The 20,503-nt window shown below is 37.9% G+C and overlaps 1 protein-coding gene across 2 annotated transcripts in view; it reads right to left on the bottom strand.

The window, feature by feature from the left end:
- Positions 1-20,503, bottom strand: part of gk (glycerol kinase) — a 42,230-nt gene that overhangs the window by 8,281 nt on the left and 13,446 nt on the right. The window contains exons 2-12 of one of the 2 annotated variants that reach the window (XM_056458944.1): positions 16,752-16,787; positions 16,522-16,589; positions 14,410-14,452; positions 14,250-14,330; positions 13,578-13,656; positions 13,387-13,483; positions 13,139-13,223; positions 12,888-13,008; positions 12,612-12,755; positions 836-925; positions 269-355 (exon numbers count right to left, since the gene is read on the bottom strand). In XM_056458944.1, the coding sequence (XP_056314919.1) occupies positions 269-355; positions 836-925; positions 12,612-12,755; positions 12,888-13,008; positions 13,139-13,223; positions 13,387-13,483; positions 13,578-13,656; positions 14,250-14,330; positions 14,410-14,452; positions 16,522-16,589; positions 16,752-16,787 (931 nt within the window). The remainder of the gene's footprint in view (positions 1-268; positions 356-835; positions 926-12,611; positions 12,756-12,887; positions 13,009-13,138; positions 13,224-13,386; positions 13,484-13,577; positions 13,657-14,249; positions 14,331-14,409; positions 14,453-16,521; positions 16,590-16,751; positions 16,788-20,503) is intronic. The other variant, XM_056458945.1, reaches the window with a different exon arrangement.

Raw genomic sequence — 20,503 nt, 5'->3', positions numbered from 1 at the left:
TTGATTTTTTTTTTTTTTATAACAAATGAACAGGACCTGTTCTATTATTTCATCCTTACAGAACCACATGAAATGATATGCTAGACTATGCCATTCATTAACTAAATTATTTTAAAATAGAGGACTTGGGTGTGGTGCATTACTCATTTTCATAACTCTTTTAGGCAGATGATCTTTAAACAGATTACGTTAAAAAAAACATGCATCTATCTCTTTCACCATCTCTCAATTATTCTCCCTTCACACACACACACACTCACAAACTAACCTGCAATGTACTTTGCTCCAATTAACATAAACATGCTACCCAGAATGTAAAAGCCCAAGGGTACACTACTGAAGATATTAGTGTCCTCTGTTGGTTGTCCAGAACACAGGTCCATGTTACACAAGAGTGGAAAGAGAGAGAAAACAAGCGGAATAATTGAGTAACTACTGATTTTGTTTAAAAAAAAAACAAGTCCTGGAAGTTTACCCTGAATTAGGTAATAAATAACAGAAAAATACATCTACAGGAGGACTTTGTACCCCTGTCAAAAATAAAAATGCTGTGTTCTTGCAAAAATCTGGTTATTGATTACTACAAACCATACATTAATCCTTGACTGCTGGTGTTCAGTTAGTTGGAATTTTGGTTCTTTTGTAAATAACATTGCTGAGCAAATGATAAGATTATTCACCAGAATTTCAAAAAATTGTCATGCAGGTAATTTTTGTTCATTTAAATCCAAACCATCTTGCATTTTACTGTTTTTATATTCCATGTTTGTCATTTACTTAATCTGTATATGGTGTTTCACAGCTAAGTTTGTTGATTAGTCAAACAAGTTCATACCATTTCCATTGTTGACTGGTTCTATCGTTTCCCAGTTCATGGCCCTTTGAACAGCTTTCTTCCAACGAGCATATCGCAGTTCACTTTCTGCTGGAAGAAAAAAAACAAAAAACTGCATTTCATATGATAACAAGAGTGCTAAGCAATGAATATGATGTGCCAGGATACAAAATGTGGGATATACAAATTCTAAATTTATTCAACTCCACCCCGAGGAGGAATTTTGTGAAAATTGTGAAATTTGCTGCGTATGTTTTTAATGAATCAATAAACATATAGACTGCTGAATATAAGTGTATGCTTAGTATAAATTGCGTGTTTAATAATGGTGTAATATAACAGCATTTAATGTCTTTTTTTAGGTGATAGAACAGCAAAACATATTATTAACTTCATCTGTTTATGCAGAGGTTGTTATTAATTCCTGGCTGTGTTCTCATTTATATTATTGCATCAAAATAAAACACATCTCTGTCAGTCTCTTTTGTCGAGTTTCTTTATAATTTAGCCTATCCACAACACAACTCAGAAAAATATGTGACTGATGGGTTATGATTAGATACCTCACTCACACCAGGTAGGAAAAATAAAATAAACCTCCATTACTTAAATTAAAAAGCTAAAAAAATTGTTACTATATTTGTTCAAATATTTTATTGAGAAATGAAGTATTAGTATTTTACATATGCTTATTTCAGAGTACATCTTGCTGTGTAAGTGAGATAAAGGGAGAGAGAGCACTGAGAGTTCTAAATATGTTCAATACAGAGCTTCTGATAATATGGGCAGTTTATGAAGTAATAAATAAGCATAAAAAGAGTTCAGATGCAAAACCCTCTAAATCCATCAGACCTCTTTTTTTGTAAATGAGCATTTTCTATCAGTAAATAAAATAACTTTTTTCAAAAATCTCACTTTAGACAATTTTCAGGTTTTTAACAGGGTAGATGTTCTTTCGCCTCAAAACCAGCTAAAACCACTTGTGCTTTTTTTGCAAAAACCTCTACCACCTACTGGGATGATACATTGTAATTAGCTGAAAAATCACTAAAGATGCAATTTTAAACAATTTTACCAAACAAAAATCACATTACACAAACCACCTAAAATTAAAAATGCATAAATCGAGTAACTCAAGTCAAGTAAATTCTGCAGTTCATTCTGCTGTGGTGACCCCTGATAAACCAGGGACAAAGCAAAAGGAAATTGAATGAATGAAATCTGTCAAGTAAGTACATTAATAATAACATTAAAATTGACATTAATTAAATATTAACAATCTGTTGTCATTTCTGATATTTGGGATTTAGATTTAATGTAAATAGAACAATGTATACATTGTAAACTAAGCTTGTTAGATTCAAATAATGTAGTGTAAAAACATTGTGAAACATCAATTTCTGTGTATTATCCATTTATATAAAAAGCTTGTCAGATGTATAGGTACATTAGCAAATAAAACAAGGTAAGGACTGGGCAAAAAGGGGATGCCTCTCAGACAAATTTAGAAGCTGTCATTCATTCATTCTCACCATACTCACAGTCTTTGTCTCTTTTTTTGTCTCTTGTTTATCCTCATAGCCTCCATGTGGGATAAGAGTACGGCATCTTAAATTCTTCCTTTTAAAGACTATCGTGAAATGGAGTTGCCGTTTAATGTATAGTAAATCGGACTCATTCACAGTAGCGTCACTGCGCAAAAAAAACCGTTATGAATGCATGTTACACTTCTGACTGTACAGTGTGTTCTTATAACGCACAGAGTTTTGACGCAAGGGACGTTTTCATTTGCCATCCACTGACAGTGGACAGGCTCATCCATCTTATAAAATCTAAATCGGAAGCGGAATAACACAGTCTCCTCAAAAAAGCCGGCATATCAGCGCACCGTTACATTGAAAACATAATTCAATTTGTGCCTTCTGATTGGTTCTCGGGACACTTCGGCTTTTGCTGTTTTAAAAGTAACTGGCGTTTAGAGGCTTTTGCGAACAAACTGTTAGTTCTGAATGCACTGATGCTGGGATTTGGATGATTTGAATAAAAAATATTTGTTGAACGTACTACGTGCTTAAAGCATTGGCTCAGTGTCATTAGCTAATTTTTGGTGGAAGTGGTGTTTAGCGGCTTTTGCATCTGAACTCTTCATATACTTTAAAACCGCTGGAGATTTTTTAAACTTACTTAAAAGTGCAGTAAGTGTAGTCTTCAGAAACATTTTTTGTTGTGCTGGTTTTTTCACATTCCAATAGTAATGATTAAAGTAAATGATCTAAATGCATTTATATGTATTTTTATATTCTGGGTAAGGCATGTAACAAATGGAGGAAGATCAAACAGACACATTTCATTATTACATAAACATTTTAGCAGGCCTCAGAAACTCACCCCACCGGGAGGTCACATCACATACCTAAGCACGAGTTACCATGGTAACAATCTTGATAGGCAAGCTTTAAAGACTTTTTCACTTACACGTGAAAAGAACTGGGCATTTCTTTTAAATAGCTATTTCTATATTCTAGAATGTATGTAATGTTGTCATGTATGTTCATGTTATTGTTCACAGGTAGACTGCTATGTCTGTACTAAATAGTGTTTATCAATGATTTACTGGTGGTATATCTTTGTACTAAAACCCTTAGAAGTATTGCTTAATTGCTTAACACTCAAAGAACATCACAGAGGTGTTTGGTATGTACTAATGTGGTTTAGAGAACAACTGCATGCATTGTATTTTGGTACTTGTAACACATGTTGAGATTCTAAAATCTTTAACACTTCTCTATTAAAACTACTCACCAAGCATATGTAAATCACAAGTCTTAGACAAAGAGCCTTAAAACAGGCTAGAAGTCAACATCCCATTGGCTAACTCAACCCCTAAGTTCATGACATTATCAATTCTATTTAGGGACCTGAACAATAAGTTCACATCCTCTTACGTACCCTCTCTCTTGCCTCTCTTAGCCCTAACACCCATCTCTTTAAGCTCTGATCCTTACTCTTCTTCAACTCTTCAGTTGTCACCAGCCAAAATGTAACCTAGGGCTTTAGGCCTCACCCAAGTTGAGGCCTGGCTTCAGCCTTCTTACTCTTCAGAGACTTTCAGCATCAAGCCAAATCTCTATTCTGGACAATTTCAACTCATAACTTCGCTGGAATGCTGATCAGCCAATCAGAATGGAGAAGGACCAGCAACCACTCTTTAGAAAGTTCCAGGCCAGCACACTGCTTAAGCCACAATCAAAGAACTATGCAAGTTTGATTTAGTTATCAGATATGCTAGTTTATTGTGTCTTTTGTTTAAACAAAGTGATTCAGTTTTCTTTGAAGATTGGTTGTAGGTTATTGATGTTGAATTTGCATCTCTCTCTCTCTCTCTCTCTCTCTCTCTCTCTCTCTCTCTCTCTCTCCCTCCCTCCTCATGGGGCCTTGTCTTCATTGTCTCACCCACGCGCTCCCTCTCTCTTTCTCTCGAATACATGTCTGTAAATAGATGTGTTGTCTATACCTTTTTGTTACCATTATTAAACGTTTCATGCAGATCGCTCGCTACACACAGAACAAGTTACTTGGATTCAAAGATAAAGCAACAGGTTGTACTAATCCGGTAATGTAGTAAGATTAACTATTCTTCCAGACCAGAAAATTCATTCATTTTCTTTTCGGCTCAGTCCCTTTATTAATCTGGGGTCGCCACAGTGGATTGAACCGCCAACTTATTCAGCACATGTTTTACGCGGCAGATGCCCTTTCAGCTGCAACCCATCACTGGGAACACCCACACACTCTCATTCACACACATACACTACAGACAATTTAGCTTACCTAAGTCACCTGTACCGCATGTTTTTGGCCTGTGGGGGAAACCAGAGCACCTGAAGGAAACCCACGCGAATGCGGTGAGAACATGCAAACTCCACACAGAAACACCAACTGACCCAGCCGAGGTTCAAACCAGCTACCATCTTCTCGCACTACCTACTGCGCACCGCATTACCACAAGCAGTAATTTTAGTTCAGCTACTATTAACAATTAAGTCAACCTAAATACTCATAATCAAATAATAACTTATTATTAATATTGATAACTTAATTAGCTTACTTAGCTACAGGCATAAGACTAAAAAATGTTCATTTAATTTAAAATTTTTTTAGGTCGGCAATTACCATAATTCTGATAAGTAGTCCAAACTGTCTGTTAACAAATGTAGATTTGTAGCCGTTCATGCAGATTTGCTGTTTGTGCATTCATGTGCACACGAGAGAGAGTGGCCGGTCAAAACAAATGCTCAACTTTAAAATCCTGAATGAATATTAGAGATACTTTTGCATGCTGAAGAAAAGATGACACCAGGGCTGAAGTATTTCTTTTAGACAGGTAATGTTATGTTTTAAAACGTTTTTTAGTCATGCAAAGCTTATGTAGATTTTGTTGTATTATAAATGGGCTGCACAGAAGTGTTGTTTAGCCACTGAAATGTTCCGGCAAAAGATTGATGTGACTATTTTCAGTTTCATAAGGTACCTTTTACAGAATCGATAATGTAGATTTTTATTTAGTTTAACAACAAAACATAAGTAAATGGCGCTATTCTGCCTAGCCTGCTTTACTGAGCTGAAGGTTTTATATTCACAGTGGTTCATTTTTAAACAATGACAACCTGTGACGTGCTCCCTATAGTGTTTACCATGCTACTTTGAATATTTGGTCTAAAAATAGCATGCAAGTATGGCTTATGTAAGTGTAATTCCTGCATGCCGCCAGCCAACCACTAAGCATAGTAGTCGCTTTAGCACAGCGTGTAAGACTTAGTCCAGCGATCTTTGCATGCATGATATATTGCACATTATGACAAGTTTTGCTTGCTAACTACATAACTGAATACGTACAAGATATAATACAGTTTTTCGTTCAGAATTGTAGTATTATAAAGTGCTGTAAAATTTTCTGACTGGCAAATGACATGATTTAGTGGGTCTCTGTCATCTTTAATGTGTGCATTCGCGATTTCAAAAGGCATGGCTTTGGACGGAAGGGGAGGAATTGTATTTTAAATATATTGTTACCAGTTAGCATTTAGGCAGATCACCTACTGCACCTTTAAGAAATAATACTTTTCACTTAATAACTTAAATGCAAACACACTTTCATTAAGTTTATAAGATCATCTGTTAAAGTGGTGTAAAGTAACAAATAGTAGTTTTAAAAGCATGTACTTTTACTTTCCCTTGAGTAGATTTTAGTGGTGTATCGGTACTTTTACTCCACTACTATCCTTCAACCTGCAGTCACTACTTAATTTTCTTTCATGTCTAAGGGGATTAGAAAAATCAGTCCTGTGATTCCTGTCCAATCAGATCGCACACAGAAGGTAAGTCGCATCATAATGAACTACCTCAAGACATGGGCTATTTATAAATGCAGCAAACAGTTTGGAAACATTAAAAGTGTCCAAGAAGATGCCCAAAATCTTTACACGCCAATGACTGAAATAGCCTTAAACACCCAGCAGGCACAAGAAGTCAATATGACGTCAGATTTACATTGTACCCCAACGTTGTTGCAGTTTGTTTGGAAATGAAAATCCGGTTGAAGTTAGAACCCAACGTCAGGCTGACATCAATGTCCAACGTTCAACCTAAAATCAAGCAAATATCAACATCTAATGATGTTACAGCTTGACGTTGTGTGGACGTTACCACTATGACGTCGATCAGATGTTTACTTTCCAACACAACCTAAAATCAACCAAATATAAATGTCATTTGACGTTGTTATTGAACATCAAAATAACACTGTCTGTAAATGCTGGCTAGTCAATACATTTTTGTCACCTGAGATCACAACCTAAATGTAACCTAATATTACCGTCTTAAGACATTGTTTGCCTGCTGGGCAATAACTAAATGCACTACAGAATGTTATGTTAAACACATACACAAATTACTTGTACATGCATCAGAATTTGGCCAAAAGCTGTCTTTTACATAGTAGATTTTTGCTATATCTCATCCTGATAAGATTTAGAGTTTTTGAATAAAAAACTGTAAACATTACATTTTAATATTAAAATATTTTTTATTAGCATATATAAAAAATATACAATCCCCAATTTGGCCAAAAGATGTGTTGCAGATTATTACTATATTTATTTAGAGTAATCATAAATAACTTTAGTTATATAAATAACTATAAATAGCTATAGTTTTTATAAAAATATATATTTTTTATATTAAATATGGCTCTGGAAAGTGATATAAAGTATGAGTGTCCAAGAGAGGACAGTATAGGAACACAAATGAAGCAAGCTATCCATGTTAGGTTTTGGTTTTAGTGGAGGAGGAGCCGTGTACTCTTAAGAGCTGTTTTACTTTCACACGCTTTGTCGAGATAAAAAAAAAATTCTAGCGACTTTAAAACATTGCAGTTAGTGATAAGATGTGAAAACTAATTTTTATGAATGAGGTGCACTTTTTGTCTGAATTAAAATACAGCCAGTGTCAGTGACTGACGACATCAGAGTCTGCCAGCTGATAAAGAGACGATAAACGAGCTCAATATATAACACAAATGAGTGTTTGCAAATTTCATGGAGTGTTACACTGTACCGCGTCTGACAGTCAACTAACGTCGTGTTATACATGTTGTTCCCCTTCGGGAGAGAAACTTCAATGCTATGTGGAAACTTCCACAATGGGGATTTCGTCAGAATCCAATCATCTGAAAGAGTATTTAAATGGGCCGATTAAAAATGCCAATGAGTTGACCACGTCAGCATGCACAGCTGGCGCTATTTACAATCAATTTGGAATATAAGTGCAGCGCGTGCCAAACGAAGGGATCCTTTTCGCTTCAGATCCTTTCACGAAGCTTCTAAGAGATTTGATGAGGGTTTTCTCCGACTGTTACGACAGAGAGAGAGAGAGAACGAGAAAGCGGACTGCTTCTCCCGGTCCAGAGTGTGTGATACGTGGCGGCAGACAGTCGAGCTGGGTTTCTCCCTTGCCTGGCATTCTTTGGTTGGTGACTGCATTTCTGGATGTCGTGTTTTCCTGTACTCAGATGATGGGCACGAGCACTGTATTTCATGTCTGGGGGTCCAGCATGTTGATGCGGTGCTCGCGGGCAGTGCTAGCCATAACTGCTGTGACATGTCTCTTGCAAAAGATCCACCCACCCCAGTTGTCCCCTGCTCTGCGGTTGGCACTCGAGTAGATCTGAGGGTTACAGTGGGAGTAAATCCGCTGACCTCTCGCTCCTCCATGCGCTCCATCCAAGCTCCGTCCTCGGATGATCGACCCTCTCCCTTGATGACACAGAGGTTCAGATGTCCATTGCTGCATCGGAGGATGGGCTGTCATTGTCTGATGAGGATTCGAACCCGCTCCCTCCCTCCAGGGTAGCGAGCGCAGCGTCGGATCTTGAATCAGACATGATAACAGTGCTTTCGCGGGCTGCTTCGGCCGTGGGCCTGGAGATTTATCCCCCAGCCCCGCAGCCGGACCAACTAGATGGGTGTTATGTGGAAGATGTAAAGGCAAGACCTTCTAAGCCTCCTGTCCCCTTTCTACCCAGAAGTGCACAGATGGCTTGCGAGGTGTGGGAGGATGGTCTAACTTCTCTCACACTTCCAGCCCCTCCTCTGGAGCCTGGGTGCGAGGTGAGAGTGAGCCTCCTCCTCCTCCGTGGGACTCTAGTGCTTGCTGGATCAGCCCTTCCACTCCGCGCTGCCCCACCGCTAGTATGTCAGCAATTGTGCTGATGAAGCCATTAGCGAGGGCTCTGCCTGCCTGGTTAGCGTGGCCAGCCCGTCGCGGTGGCTGATTTAGCGCTCACGGGATCAATTGATTACGCACAGAGACAGGGTGCTTCGGCACCGCAACTAATTGGGGCTTCAGGTCAACCGAGAAAAGCTTGCCCCCGTGCAGAGCATCTCTTTTTTCGGGTTGGAGCTGGATCACCATTACGGCGCATCTCCCCCATGAGCACACCCAGCTGATACTGACCTGTCTGAGACAGTTCGACAGATAGACTGTTGTCCCACTGATACTATTTCAGAGGCTCCAGGAGCATATGGCATCTGCAGCCACTGTCTTGCCGCTCAGGTGCTTCATATGAGACCGCTTCAGCATTGGTTTCATGATCGGGCCCCAAGATAGGTCCCCCACATGGCACGCGAGCACCTTGCGTGCACCTTGTAACTGTCATTCCACTGTGTCGCCACGCCCTCAGCCTCTGGACAGAGTCTGCATTTCTACAGGCCTGTGTGCCTCTAGAACAAATGTCCGGTCATGTCATCATTTCAATGGATGCTTCCTGTTGTGCTGGGGGGCCGTGTGGTGCGGGCATGCAGCTGTGGGTCCCTAGTAGGAACCTGGTTGCATTGGCATTTTAACCGCCTGGAGCTGTTGGCAGTGTATCTTGCGCGCTGCCGTTTTTACCGGTGCTAGAGGGGAAACACGTGCTGGTCAGGACGGACAGCGCGGCGACGTTGGCATATATCAACCGCACGCGAGGTTTCCGCTTTCTCTTTTTGTCTCAGCTCGCTCGCCATTTGCTCCCCCAGAGTCATACGCCGGGGAATTGCTGCATCCCATTCATCCCTGCCAAGCTCAACCGTGCAGATGCGCTCTCACTGCAGTTTCGCCTGGGAGAATGGAGACTCCACCCCCGACTGTCCAGCTGTTATGGGCAGCGCCCTTCTCTCTAACAGAGATACATGCACTTTCTCGCTTTGTCAGTTGAGTTCCCCACTAGGCGAACCCTGCAGAGCTTCACTGGCTACACAGCTGGCCCCGGGGCATGCATAATACGCATTTCTCCAGTGAGCTTACTCATACAGATACAGTCAGGGAGGACGAGGAACAGGTCTGTTATTGCCCCTCTTTTTTTATTTCAACTCTCCTCATAATGACCCCTCCCTGGCACATACACTGGAAGAAGCTTCTTCTCTGGGACAGGCACCGTTTGGAACCCGCACCCAGATCTATGATATGGTCCATAGATGGACACGAAGGACTCTACTGGCTACTGGTTAGGTGGTTATCGCTGTTAAGGGCATGCCTATGCCCTTAAGTGGAGTCTATTCGATGTGTGGTATACTTTTCCCCGAGAAGGACCCCGAACATGCCAGATCAGTGTGATGCTATCGTCCTTCAGTTGGCTGAAGCTAAGGCTGTCCCCTCCGCACTGCAGGGTGGGCATTATGATCATTGCCGCTCTGAGGATGCATCGCCTCATCATCCAGTTCCTAGAGGTGCGAGATATGGATATTAATTCTATCCTGTTCCCCTCTCATACCCACTTGGAGATCTCTCTTAGGTGAGCAAGCGCTGCCCATGGAGGAGGCAGACCCAACTCCTTTATTGCCGTGTCCTGTTCGCGCTTTGCTTATTATACGGACTGTACTCAGAGCTACATACCCTCTGAGCAGCTCTTTATCGGTGATCGCAGAAGAGAAGTGCCATATCCAAACAGAGGTTGGAACAAACCCAGTGGATGGGATTAGTGGATGCCATCTCCCTCGCTTATCAGTGTCGGGGCGAGCTGTGTCCCCCTGGAGTGAGAGCGCGCTCCACTCGGAGCGTGCATCCTCTTGGGCGTTAGCACGCGGCGCCTCTCTAACAGACATTGTAGAGCTGCGGGCTGGGCGACACCTAATACATTTGTGAGATTTTTTTAATCTTTGCGGGGAGCCGATTTCCTCACATGTGCTGGGAAACCTCGCTGAATGAGGAAATTCAGTTAGGAATTGCAAAACGCTTGCTGCGTCTTTCTCTCTAGCGCTTTCCCGCTTTGTCAGTTGAGTTCACCACTTGGCAAACCCTGCAGAGTTCCTCTGAGGCCCCCAGCATCTGACTCAGTGGAGGAGTCAGGTGTTGGCCAGTTACATTATTGGCATGCCCGCTGGTCAGCCCGCGTTCTGGGTAAAGGTGCCTGCTATGTGCGATCCCCACTGGTGATCCCATATGCTCACTCAGCCATGATGTAGTCACCCCTCTTAGGCGGGCTTGCGTCTTCCCTCCCCGCTAACCATCTCTTTCTCATATGAAGTTCTCTCCCTTCTCAGGGCTAGTCCATATGTCTTTTCGCCACCATTGATGCAGGTGCGCTCACGCTCTCGGCTTGGCATAACCTCTCATCAGGGGTGAAGTAAGGTTCAATCATTGTGGCATTTTCCATAGATTTTCTCATAGTGGAAGTTTACACATATCATTAAAGTTCCCCTCTCGAAGAGGAACGCTCCGGTTACTAAGGTAACCCTCGTTCCCCGAGGGGGGGAGGGTGCTTGGTGGGCGTTAGGGGTACAAAAATGCTATGTTCCTTCTCCACAATGATTGCCTCTTAGCTGTTGGGCATGAAAGGCTCTTCAGCTAGAAAAGGATGCCTCAGCTTGGCACGCACTGTGCTTACAGTATATTTCAAATTGATTGTAAGTAGCGCCAGCTGTGCATGCTCATGCTGCCAACTCATTGGCATTTCATTGGCCTCTTGATATCCTCTTTCAGATGATTGGATTCTGACGAAATCCCCATAGTGGAAGTTTCCACATAGCATTTCCATTGCCCCCTCCAGGAACGAGGGTTACCTTTGTAACTGGATCGTTTTCTATGCAATAACCAAATCAATCCATGTGAATGCAACAATTTAATCTAAACAGACAGTTCATAACAGACAGCTTGCAGCTCAATCTTTCATGATTTCTGAAGAGATACAGAGATTTTATAGCGGCTCGTGCATCAGTGTAACCTATGCTGCCACCAGATTTCTATTTCCACCTCAAACACTGGACAAAACTAAAATGTAATTGTATATTAATAATATATTTTGACTAAATTGGGTTCCTGTAAATAGAATGTATTTGTATGAAGCAGATGAAAGAGAAGAGTCAGGATCGAGACTACATTCCAGTTAAGTAGCTTTAGTTAGAATTAGACTATTTAGGTATATTTAACTTATACAATTAAAAATGTATGCATAAAATAATAAAGAATTGTATGCATTATATATACATTTCGACCTGTTTAAATTTTTGCTATTTAATACCTTTGGAATAAAACACACATATAAAATATGTTTAGGAAAAAAATGACTTTTCCTAAATATGATTATTCTTTCTAACAAATGCATGCTTCCATTGTAAAAAACAACAAACATGCTAATTCAACACCTCAGATATCCCAAGCAACACCTTAGCAACCATTCAGAACCCCCCAGTAACACCTTAGCAACTGTCTAGCAACCACTTAGAACACCCTAGCAATTGCTTAGCAACACTTTAGCAACCTCTCAAAAAAACCCTAGCAACAACTCAGAACACCCAAGCAACCACCTAGCACCCACTCAGAACACCATAGCAACGCCTTAGCAACCACTCAGAACATCCAAGCAACTACCTAGCAACACCTTAACAACCACCAAGAACACCCTAGCAATGCCTTAGCAACCCCACAGAACACCCTAGCAACTGCTAAGCAAGAAGCATGCCAATACATACTAGAAACATGCTAACATGTGTGGTTATCCATCTATGCCAACTGTTTCAAACTTAGAAAGTACTTCTATTATTTGAACTTTAAAACTACTTCAACCTTTCAGACTAGGCTTTCTCAAGCCACCATTTGTTTACAAACTTACATTTGTTTACAAACTTTACTTTTTTAGTTTTAAAGTGCCACAGATACCTTGGGGACTAATTTCAACAATGCTATGTCAAATCAATAAACTGAAAATAAAATCTGCAGTTTGCTGTACTTTAGATTCCTTTACCCTCTGGATTGATCTGAGGTTCAAATTTCTCTGAAGTGACCTCTGTGAGATCTTCTGGGTTCAGGCTCCACACACTAACCCCTTCAGCTGCTCCTGCTGCCATGGCAGCACCCAGAGCCGTGGTCTCAGGCATGGACGGCTTTACTGTAGACAAATACAAATTTACATTCCATATACATTTTTAATACAAATATACCAGTAAATTGAAAATCCAATAAATCAAAAACTCAAGAACTTCATCCTTCAAATGACTTTTGGTAAAAATGTGTAATTTACCAACTGGGATACACAGTATGTCAGCTTGCAGCTGCATCAGTAATCGGTTGGATGTCATGCCTCCATCAACCTGGAGCTGAGAGAGATTAATTCCACTGTCCTGGTTCATTGCATCAAGAATCTGAAATAAATATTAGTATCTATAAGCTGTTTATATGTGATATGGTACAAAAAATCCCATTTATCCCTAAAACTCTAAAAATAGGCAAAGGGTACATTAAAACAGACCATACAAATTAATGGACGGATACCTCTCGTGTCTGGAAGCAGACAGCTTCAAGGGCTGCAAAAGCCAAATGACTCCTATTGGTGAACTGTGTTAGACCACAAATTATTCTGTAGAAACAGTATAAAGAGGTTCAATAATACAAAAGATTGCAAATAGATTTAAAGCTTTATTATACTGCAATGCTTATTCTCCTCATGTTGCAGTGTTTTATATCAATACATTTAAAATAAGCCCAAAAGGAAATTTTAAATAAATGGATCAGTTACTAACCCTCTGGCACTTGGTTCCCAGTATGGAGCATATAACCCAGAAAATGCAGGAACAAAATAACAACCATATGATGTGCCAACATCAGCAGCTAGTTTCTCTGAGTTAAAAAGAGAAAAGTTTAAAATAAAATACTAATAACGGTGTAAAATATTTTACTAGAGATCTCTTTTATCTCTTTTATTCAGACATACCCAATTCTGTAGAGGTCTGGATAATCCCAAGGTTATCCTTTAGCCAACGCACAACTGCTCCTGCAATGGCAACAGAACCCTAGAAAAGAGCAAAATGACTAAGTAAGGAATAACTGACAGTGTGCCATCAAATTATTAGAAATGTGCTGCATACATGATGTGGAAATGTGGCCACAACAAGAAGTGGAGTGGCTTTTACACCTTGGGTGTACTTTTTTTTTCTTCTAATTATTCAAACAAACTGGACTCAATTATTTAGCTTTCACTATGGTCTCAAATAACTTCTGTGTACAGTACTACTTTTTTATGCATCATTCAAAGACTTCTGTTTTGTTTTGATTTGATTTTTGACAGTTGACTGTGAAATAAATAAAAAAATTTAAGCGTAGTGAGACAGAACTATAATACAGTCGAGACATGAACCCCTTTAGATATGCAAGTCCTTAAAAATGGTCATGAGCCAAATAGAATCAAGCACTCAAGAGCCTCAAGGTATAAGAGTGAATAATTAAGTATATCATCAAAATGTGATTATGAGAAATATAATGAATTTAATAAAAAATTTGAGACAAAATAACTGTCATAGAAACAATACAGGATTTTCATTTGGTAAGACATAGACAAGGAGCATAGTATGAAATGTAAAACAATGCCAACATTTAACAACACTACCTCTAGCGCATAGCAGGCTGGCTTGTCACGCCCTAGTTTATATGCGACCGTGGTCAGAAGTCCATGGTCTGACATAACAGGCTTCAGAAAATAAAACAAAACAAAAGCAGATTAAATAAATACAGAAACAATATACATTAGATATATGCATGTTCAATACCTTTGTTCCTACATTCTTAAGCAAGAAACAACCAGTCCCATAACTGCAAAAAAAAAAAAAAAAAAGATAAGCAAAAAGATAAGCAAAAATAAAATAATTCAAATTCAAATAAAAAAATAACATCAGTCTTAAAGGGACAGTTCACCAAAAAATGAAAATTCTGACATTTACTCACCCTTATGACTTTGCAAACCCCTGAGACCTTTAATCATCTTAAATTAATAATTTACTGAACCTCTGTATAATTACATAAAAAAAAACAGCATTCAAAGTCTCCAAAAATGTTATCAACAACAGAAAAATAAGCAAAAACATACATTTTAGGACTTATTTTTTTAGAAACAATATTTATACAATAGTACAAACCTCTCGCCAGTATGTTTATTTTTCAGTAGCACCCATTGCTTCTCATTAAAAGTAATTTCATCATTCTAAGTTCATATAATAGTCCAAAAGTCAATGATAATAAAAAAAATCTGATGCATATGGCACACTTTTTTGGAAACATTTTAGCAGATCTGATTGGTTACAGAATAGTATACAGAATTTCCAGGAGTCGCTTGTGCAGCCATGCTAATCAGCCCTTTTTAAAAACATCTGAGCTGATTAAAAAATAAACTGCTATATTTATATTGATAAACATTAGTTTATCCATAAGCCAGAAGTCTGACTATACTCAAAGCAGTCACTTTTGGCACCATTCTGTTGTGCAAGGTATTCTATGGAAAGGGTGGCAAAAAGTGGTATGATATAGTTAGCTGTTTTGGTACCTTTGACAGTGGAAATGGACATAAATTCATACTGTACCAAACTGTGAAAATGGGCCATAAAATGTGCCATTTATGTTGGACAATGTAACTGACGGTTTTACACCACAATAATCCATTAGTATGGTATAATTCCTCCTTTTGCAGCCAATACAGTATCAATTAGTCTTGAAAATACAAGTACTGCACAGAGGCCAGAGGGATTTTGAACCATTCTTCATGCAGAATAGTGGTCAGGTTATGCAGTAGTCTTGTGGTACATTTCTTTAGGGCTTCTCCACAATGTAACTTCGCCAGATGTGGGAGGCAGTGAAGGTGCTCTCCTCAAAGTACAATACATTTTTTACATTGTCCACAGCCCTAGATTTTCACTGCTGGCACCATTAAAAAATGTTTAGCATTGGCATGAGTGACCAAAGGTTTGGCTTTAGCAGCCTGACCTTGTATATTTACCCTGTGACGCTCGCAATGAACAGTTTTGGTGAAAATAGGAGAGTTCAGGTGAACATTTAATTCTATAGTGAGTTGGGCAGCTGTGGTTTTAATGTTTTTTCCAAACAATCTGGTTTAGCACCCGGACACCCTTTCAGACAGCTTACTCTTGCATCCACAGTTACTCCTGTTGGATGTTGATCATTCTTCTTGGCGGGATGGTGACATTACCCTGAAAACTAGGGCTCTTGATACATCACAAAGACTTGCTGTTTTGGTCACACGCACCAAGAGTTTGTCCTCTTTTCATTCATTCATTCATTTATTCATTTTCTTTTTGGCTAAGTCCCTTTATTAATCTGGGGTCGCCACAGCGGAATGAACCGCCAACTTATCCAACATTTGTTTTACGCAGCGGATGCCCTTCCAGCCGCAACCCATCTCTGGGAAACATCCACACACACACTCATTCACACATACACTCCGGACAATTTAGCCTACCCAATTCACCTGTACCGCATGTCTTTGGACTGTGGGGGAACCCGGAGCACCCAGAGGAAACCCATGTAAACGCAGGGACAACATGCAAACACAGAAACGCCAACTGACCTTCTTGCTGTGAGGCGACAGCACTACCTACTGCGTCACTGCGTTGCCTTGTCCTCTTTTGAACAATTTAAATTATTGAATCAATGCAGTATATGGCAACTTTAAGACTTTCAAAGTCAGGCAAGGAACCAAAAACACAGTCAAAACCCAAACAAATTCTCTTTAATGATAGAATTTTCTTTTTTAGGTGAACCATCCGTTTAATACCTGCATGTTGACACAATTAGGTTTTTAAAGACAACAACAGATTGTTTTCAGTAATACTGTTGCATTTTAAATACAGATTAACAAAACTAAATCATACGTATTTTTAGCTTGTCCATCTTTAAAGCACATCTGTCCAACCAGAGCAGCAGATTGGTCACCAAGACACTGGAAATAGAAAATAAGGTCTGTAAAGGACTACAGAAAGTATTTCATTTCTGTGCTATATCTTAAGGATCTGACTATTCAAATAACATAATAACAATGCAATAGTCAATCACTGAAAAAAATGGGAGTGTTAAATTAAAAATAATTATTTAATAAACTTACCCCTGATATGGGGACACCAGTTAAAGGGCCAGATTTCTGAAAAAAAAAAAAAAAAAAACTGAATATTAAACACCAAAACAAAGTAAATAATTAAATGATAAACTCTTTATTTTGCATTGTTCTTGTCACACATAAAAGTGTAGACAATAAAAACTGTCCATTGGTAATAAAATAATGTTATTCAGGGCAGTTAACAAATTTGTTATAGGTCAAACTGGCCACTGCTGAATCAACATAAGTTTATTATTTGCCTTTTATTTACCTTAACTCTATACCAATTGCAAGCTGTTTATTAGTGGCACTCACTGATTTAATATATAAGTACACTGAAACATGGACACGGTAAAATAAAGTGTAACTAATTATATAATACATATTTGTAATAATTTACATGCATTCTACCGCCCCTCTGCTTAAAAGGATAGTTCATCCAAAATTAAAATAACCTCATCATTAGCCTGATGTGGTTATAAACCTCTGTGAGTTTCTTTCTTCAGTTGAACACACACACAAAAAAAAGATATTTTGAAGATGGTGCTTACTGGGATCCACTGACTTCCAAACAAGCCAAAAATATAACGGAAGTCAATGGGTCCAAGCACCCAGCATTTTCCAAATATCATCTTTTGAGTTCAACATAAGAAAGAAACTTTACAAGAGATAAAGTAGTGTGATTAAATAATGACAGAATTAACATTTTGGGGTAAACTATTTATTTTATGCTTAATTCATAGCTTTCTGGTTGATATAAGCATCTTTTGTAAGTCTAAATCACCAACTGTGTGCTGTAAAGTACCTGAACTAAACAGAAGCCAAAAAGAGAAATAAGTAAGAGAATGACAGAGACAGAATGTGTGTTTAAAAACAGTAAACTAGCAACTTCCTTTTCAAGTATCATATGTACAATAAATTGAAAAGAATTATTGGAAAAGACAGGTATAATGCATCAATCATTAATAAAGTCAAAACGAAATTACCACCATTCAGTCCAAAATTTCCAAAAAGACTCAACATAGAAAAATACAGCATGCACTTAAAAGCACAACATGTATTATTATTTTTTCTTTAAAATATCAACAAACCCCTAGAACATGTCATATTATTCGTTGACTTAGGCACAACATGTTTCAATAATGTTTAAATGTTATTTTCAATTTTCACCAGTGACACTCTTGCATCATCTCAGTTATGTCATAACCAGTTTCATTGGGATGTCTGTTTTTTACTTGGAATCATTATGTAACAGGTAAATCGATGAATCATATTAGGGGGTCTTGCCTCACCATTACAACTAGTGTGCAGCACCAGGGGTCGGTTTCAGTAGGGAGGTTTAACCAGTCTTACTGAGAGATTGAAAACTCAGAATTTTTCGATTTCAGGACAGCTGATCTGAGTTAGGTTAATCAAGTCTAAGAAGACTAATTCAGTGTTAATCGCGCACACTGAGACTATAAAAAGACATTATCAATGGAGTGCAGATATTATAAGTCACCATGGCAACATCTGAAAAAAATAGATTAGCATTTTTTTCTCCAAGTTACAGCAAATATGACCATATATATATATATATATATATATATATATATATATATATATATATATATATATATATATATATATATATATATATATATATATATATATATATATATATATATATATATATATAAATAAAAAGCAGCACCACTGCATCTGTGAAACAGATACAGTTAACATGGGAAAACTTGCTCAAGTTAATGCGCATTAAAGTATTTAAATATAATAAAAAACAAGTAATGTAATGTGTGAGATTTATTGATTTTTTTACTTGAAAAAGTGAGGAATTGGTCATAATTTTGAAGTTATTTAAGATGTAATTGCATTAAACTACATAAAATAGGCTACTGCATAGTTTCTACAACATATCTGACAAAACAAGAATCCATATAACTTTAACTTAATGTTCAGTGGAAATGTTTAAGATAAAATTTGTAAATTTGAGTTTTTAGAAGTTTTAAAAGTGTGTCTGCCTTTTTTATTGATCAAGTGGTAGAGGTTGATATGACATTTAGAATGTAAGTAGTACTAAAAAAAAAATAAAATAAAAATAGTAACAATTTCATGAATTTAGTTATAGTACATGTCCCTGTCGAAGGTCAGTGAATTTAAAGGGGTGGTCCACTATGATATCATATTTTAAACTTTAGTTCATGTGTAATGTAGCTGTGTGAACATAAACAACATCTCAGAATGTAATATGCTCAAAGTTCAATGCAAAGGGAGACATTGGCTTTTACAGTTAGCTTAGCAAAGCCTACAGTGAACTAATTTGGGGACTACAAAAAAATTCATCCAGGCTATTGAGATCACAAGGGTTTCTGGTTACACACATTTACCACATGCACACATTCTTCTTTGATTTTGGAGGTAATTATTAATATAATAACACTAATACTGAGATGGGTACGGAGTTTTAGAATGACCAAAACAACATTTCAGATGTTTTACAGTGTGCTCACCCTGCTGGTTTATCCATTGACACACACTTTCATCATCATATGAGGTCTTATAACAAAATCACATGACCTTTTTTAATGCACATTCTGGAATTTGTTCGGTAAAAATGTTTCCATCGTAGTTCATGCGCATCTTTTCTTATCAAATAAAACATTTATCCTACTCAGTTATGCGCATTTTCAAAAGTTATGTGCATCTTGGCGTTTCCATCAATTTTTATGCCTATCTAAAAAATGTGAATAAAAATAGGTGGATTGAAACGAAAGCCTAAAGCATGAAATACCACTTAGTCTTTAAAAAAGGGGAGGAGACTGACAAACTTTAGAGAATTAAACCTGCTCCTGACCAGGTTAGGTTCACAGAGTAAGTTACCACGGTAACTGACTAAGTAAAAGTTACCTCTCTTTCAGACTTGACTTACCCTGCTTTGAGTTGACTAACCTGCAATTTTGTAACAAAAATCCAGTTTCTCTCATTTTAGGGTTAACCACACTGTGAGTTTTCACTTAACCTCCTTTCTAAAACCGGGTCCAGAAGAAAATTGGGCAAGGACATGGGTTGATTTGAATGTTGATTCTAATAAATAGGAGCAGTTTTCATATATTTTTTTTTATTTTGGTTATGTATGCATTGTGTATTTACAATGGTATGTGGTTTTCTGTAATTTCAATACTTTCACTTTCTACCACACTTTTCAAATAGTACATGTTGGTAAAGTAGGACATTACTTGCGTGTGTGTGTGTGTGTGTCAATATACAAAAAAAAAATACATGTTGGCTATATATATATATATATATATATATATATATATATATATATATATATATATATATATATATATATATATATATATATATATATTAAAAAATACTGGTCACATTAGCAATGTTGCAAATTAAATGGGCCAAGATGAGAGCAATGAGTCATAAAATATTCTAATATCAATCAAGCTAAATTTAATGTCGTTGTTGTCTCATGCCAGCCAGCACATAGAAAAAGTGCTTTTATGTTTTATGTTTGTAGAAATATAACAATAATACAAGTTTAAATGATTACTGATAAATTAAACAAATTGCATAGTTTATAAAATTCATTCTCATCCGTGAATACGATTTGTGCCTTAGTCAAGTTTGCTTTATGTCCATGTGTATATGAATACAAGAACTCCCATGATTCCACACTCATTGACGGCATCAAATGCATTTTTGTTATGGTTGGAAATATGTGCCAAAATGTACATATTGTGCCTTTAAAC

The sequence above is a fragment of the Danio aesculapii genome, chromosome 1 (assembly GCF_903798145.1).
Source record: "Danio aesculapii chromosome 1, fDanAes4.1, whole genome shotgun sequence".
NCBI classification, from domain to species: domain Eukaryota; kingdom Metazoa; phylum Chordata; class Actinopteri; order Cypriniformes; family Danionidae; genus Danio; species Danio aesculapii.
The sequence above is the reverse complement of the archived record's forward strand: the minus strand, read 5'-3'. Positions and strand labels throughout refer to the sequence as shown.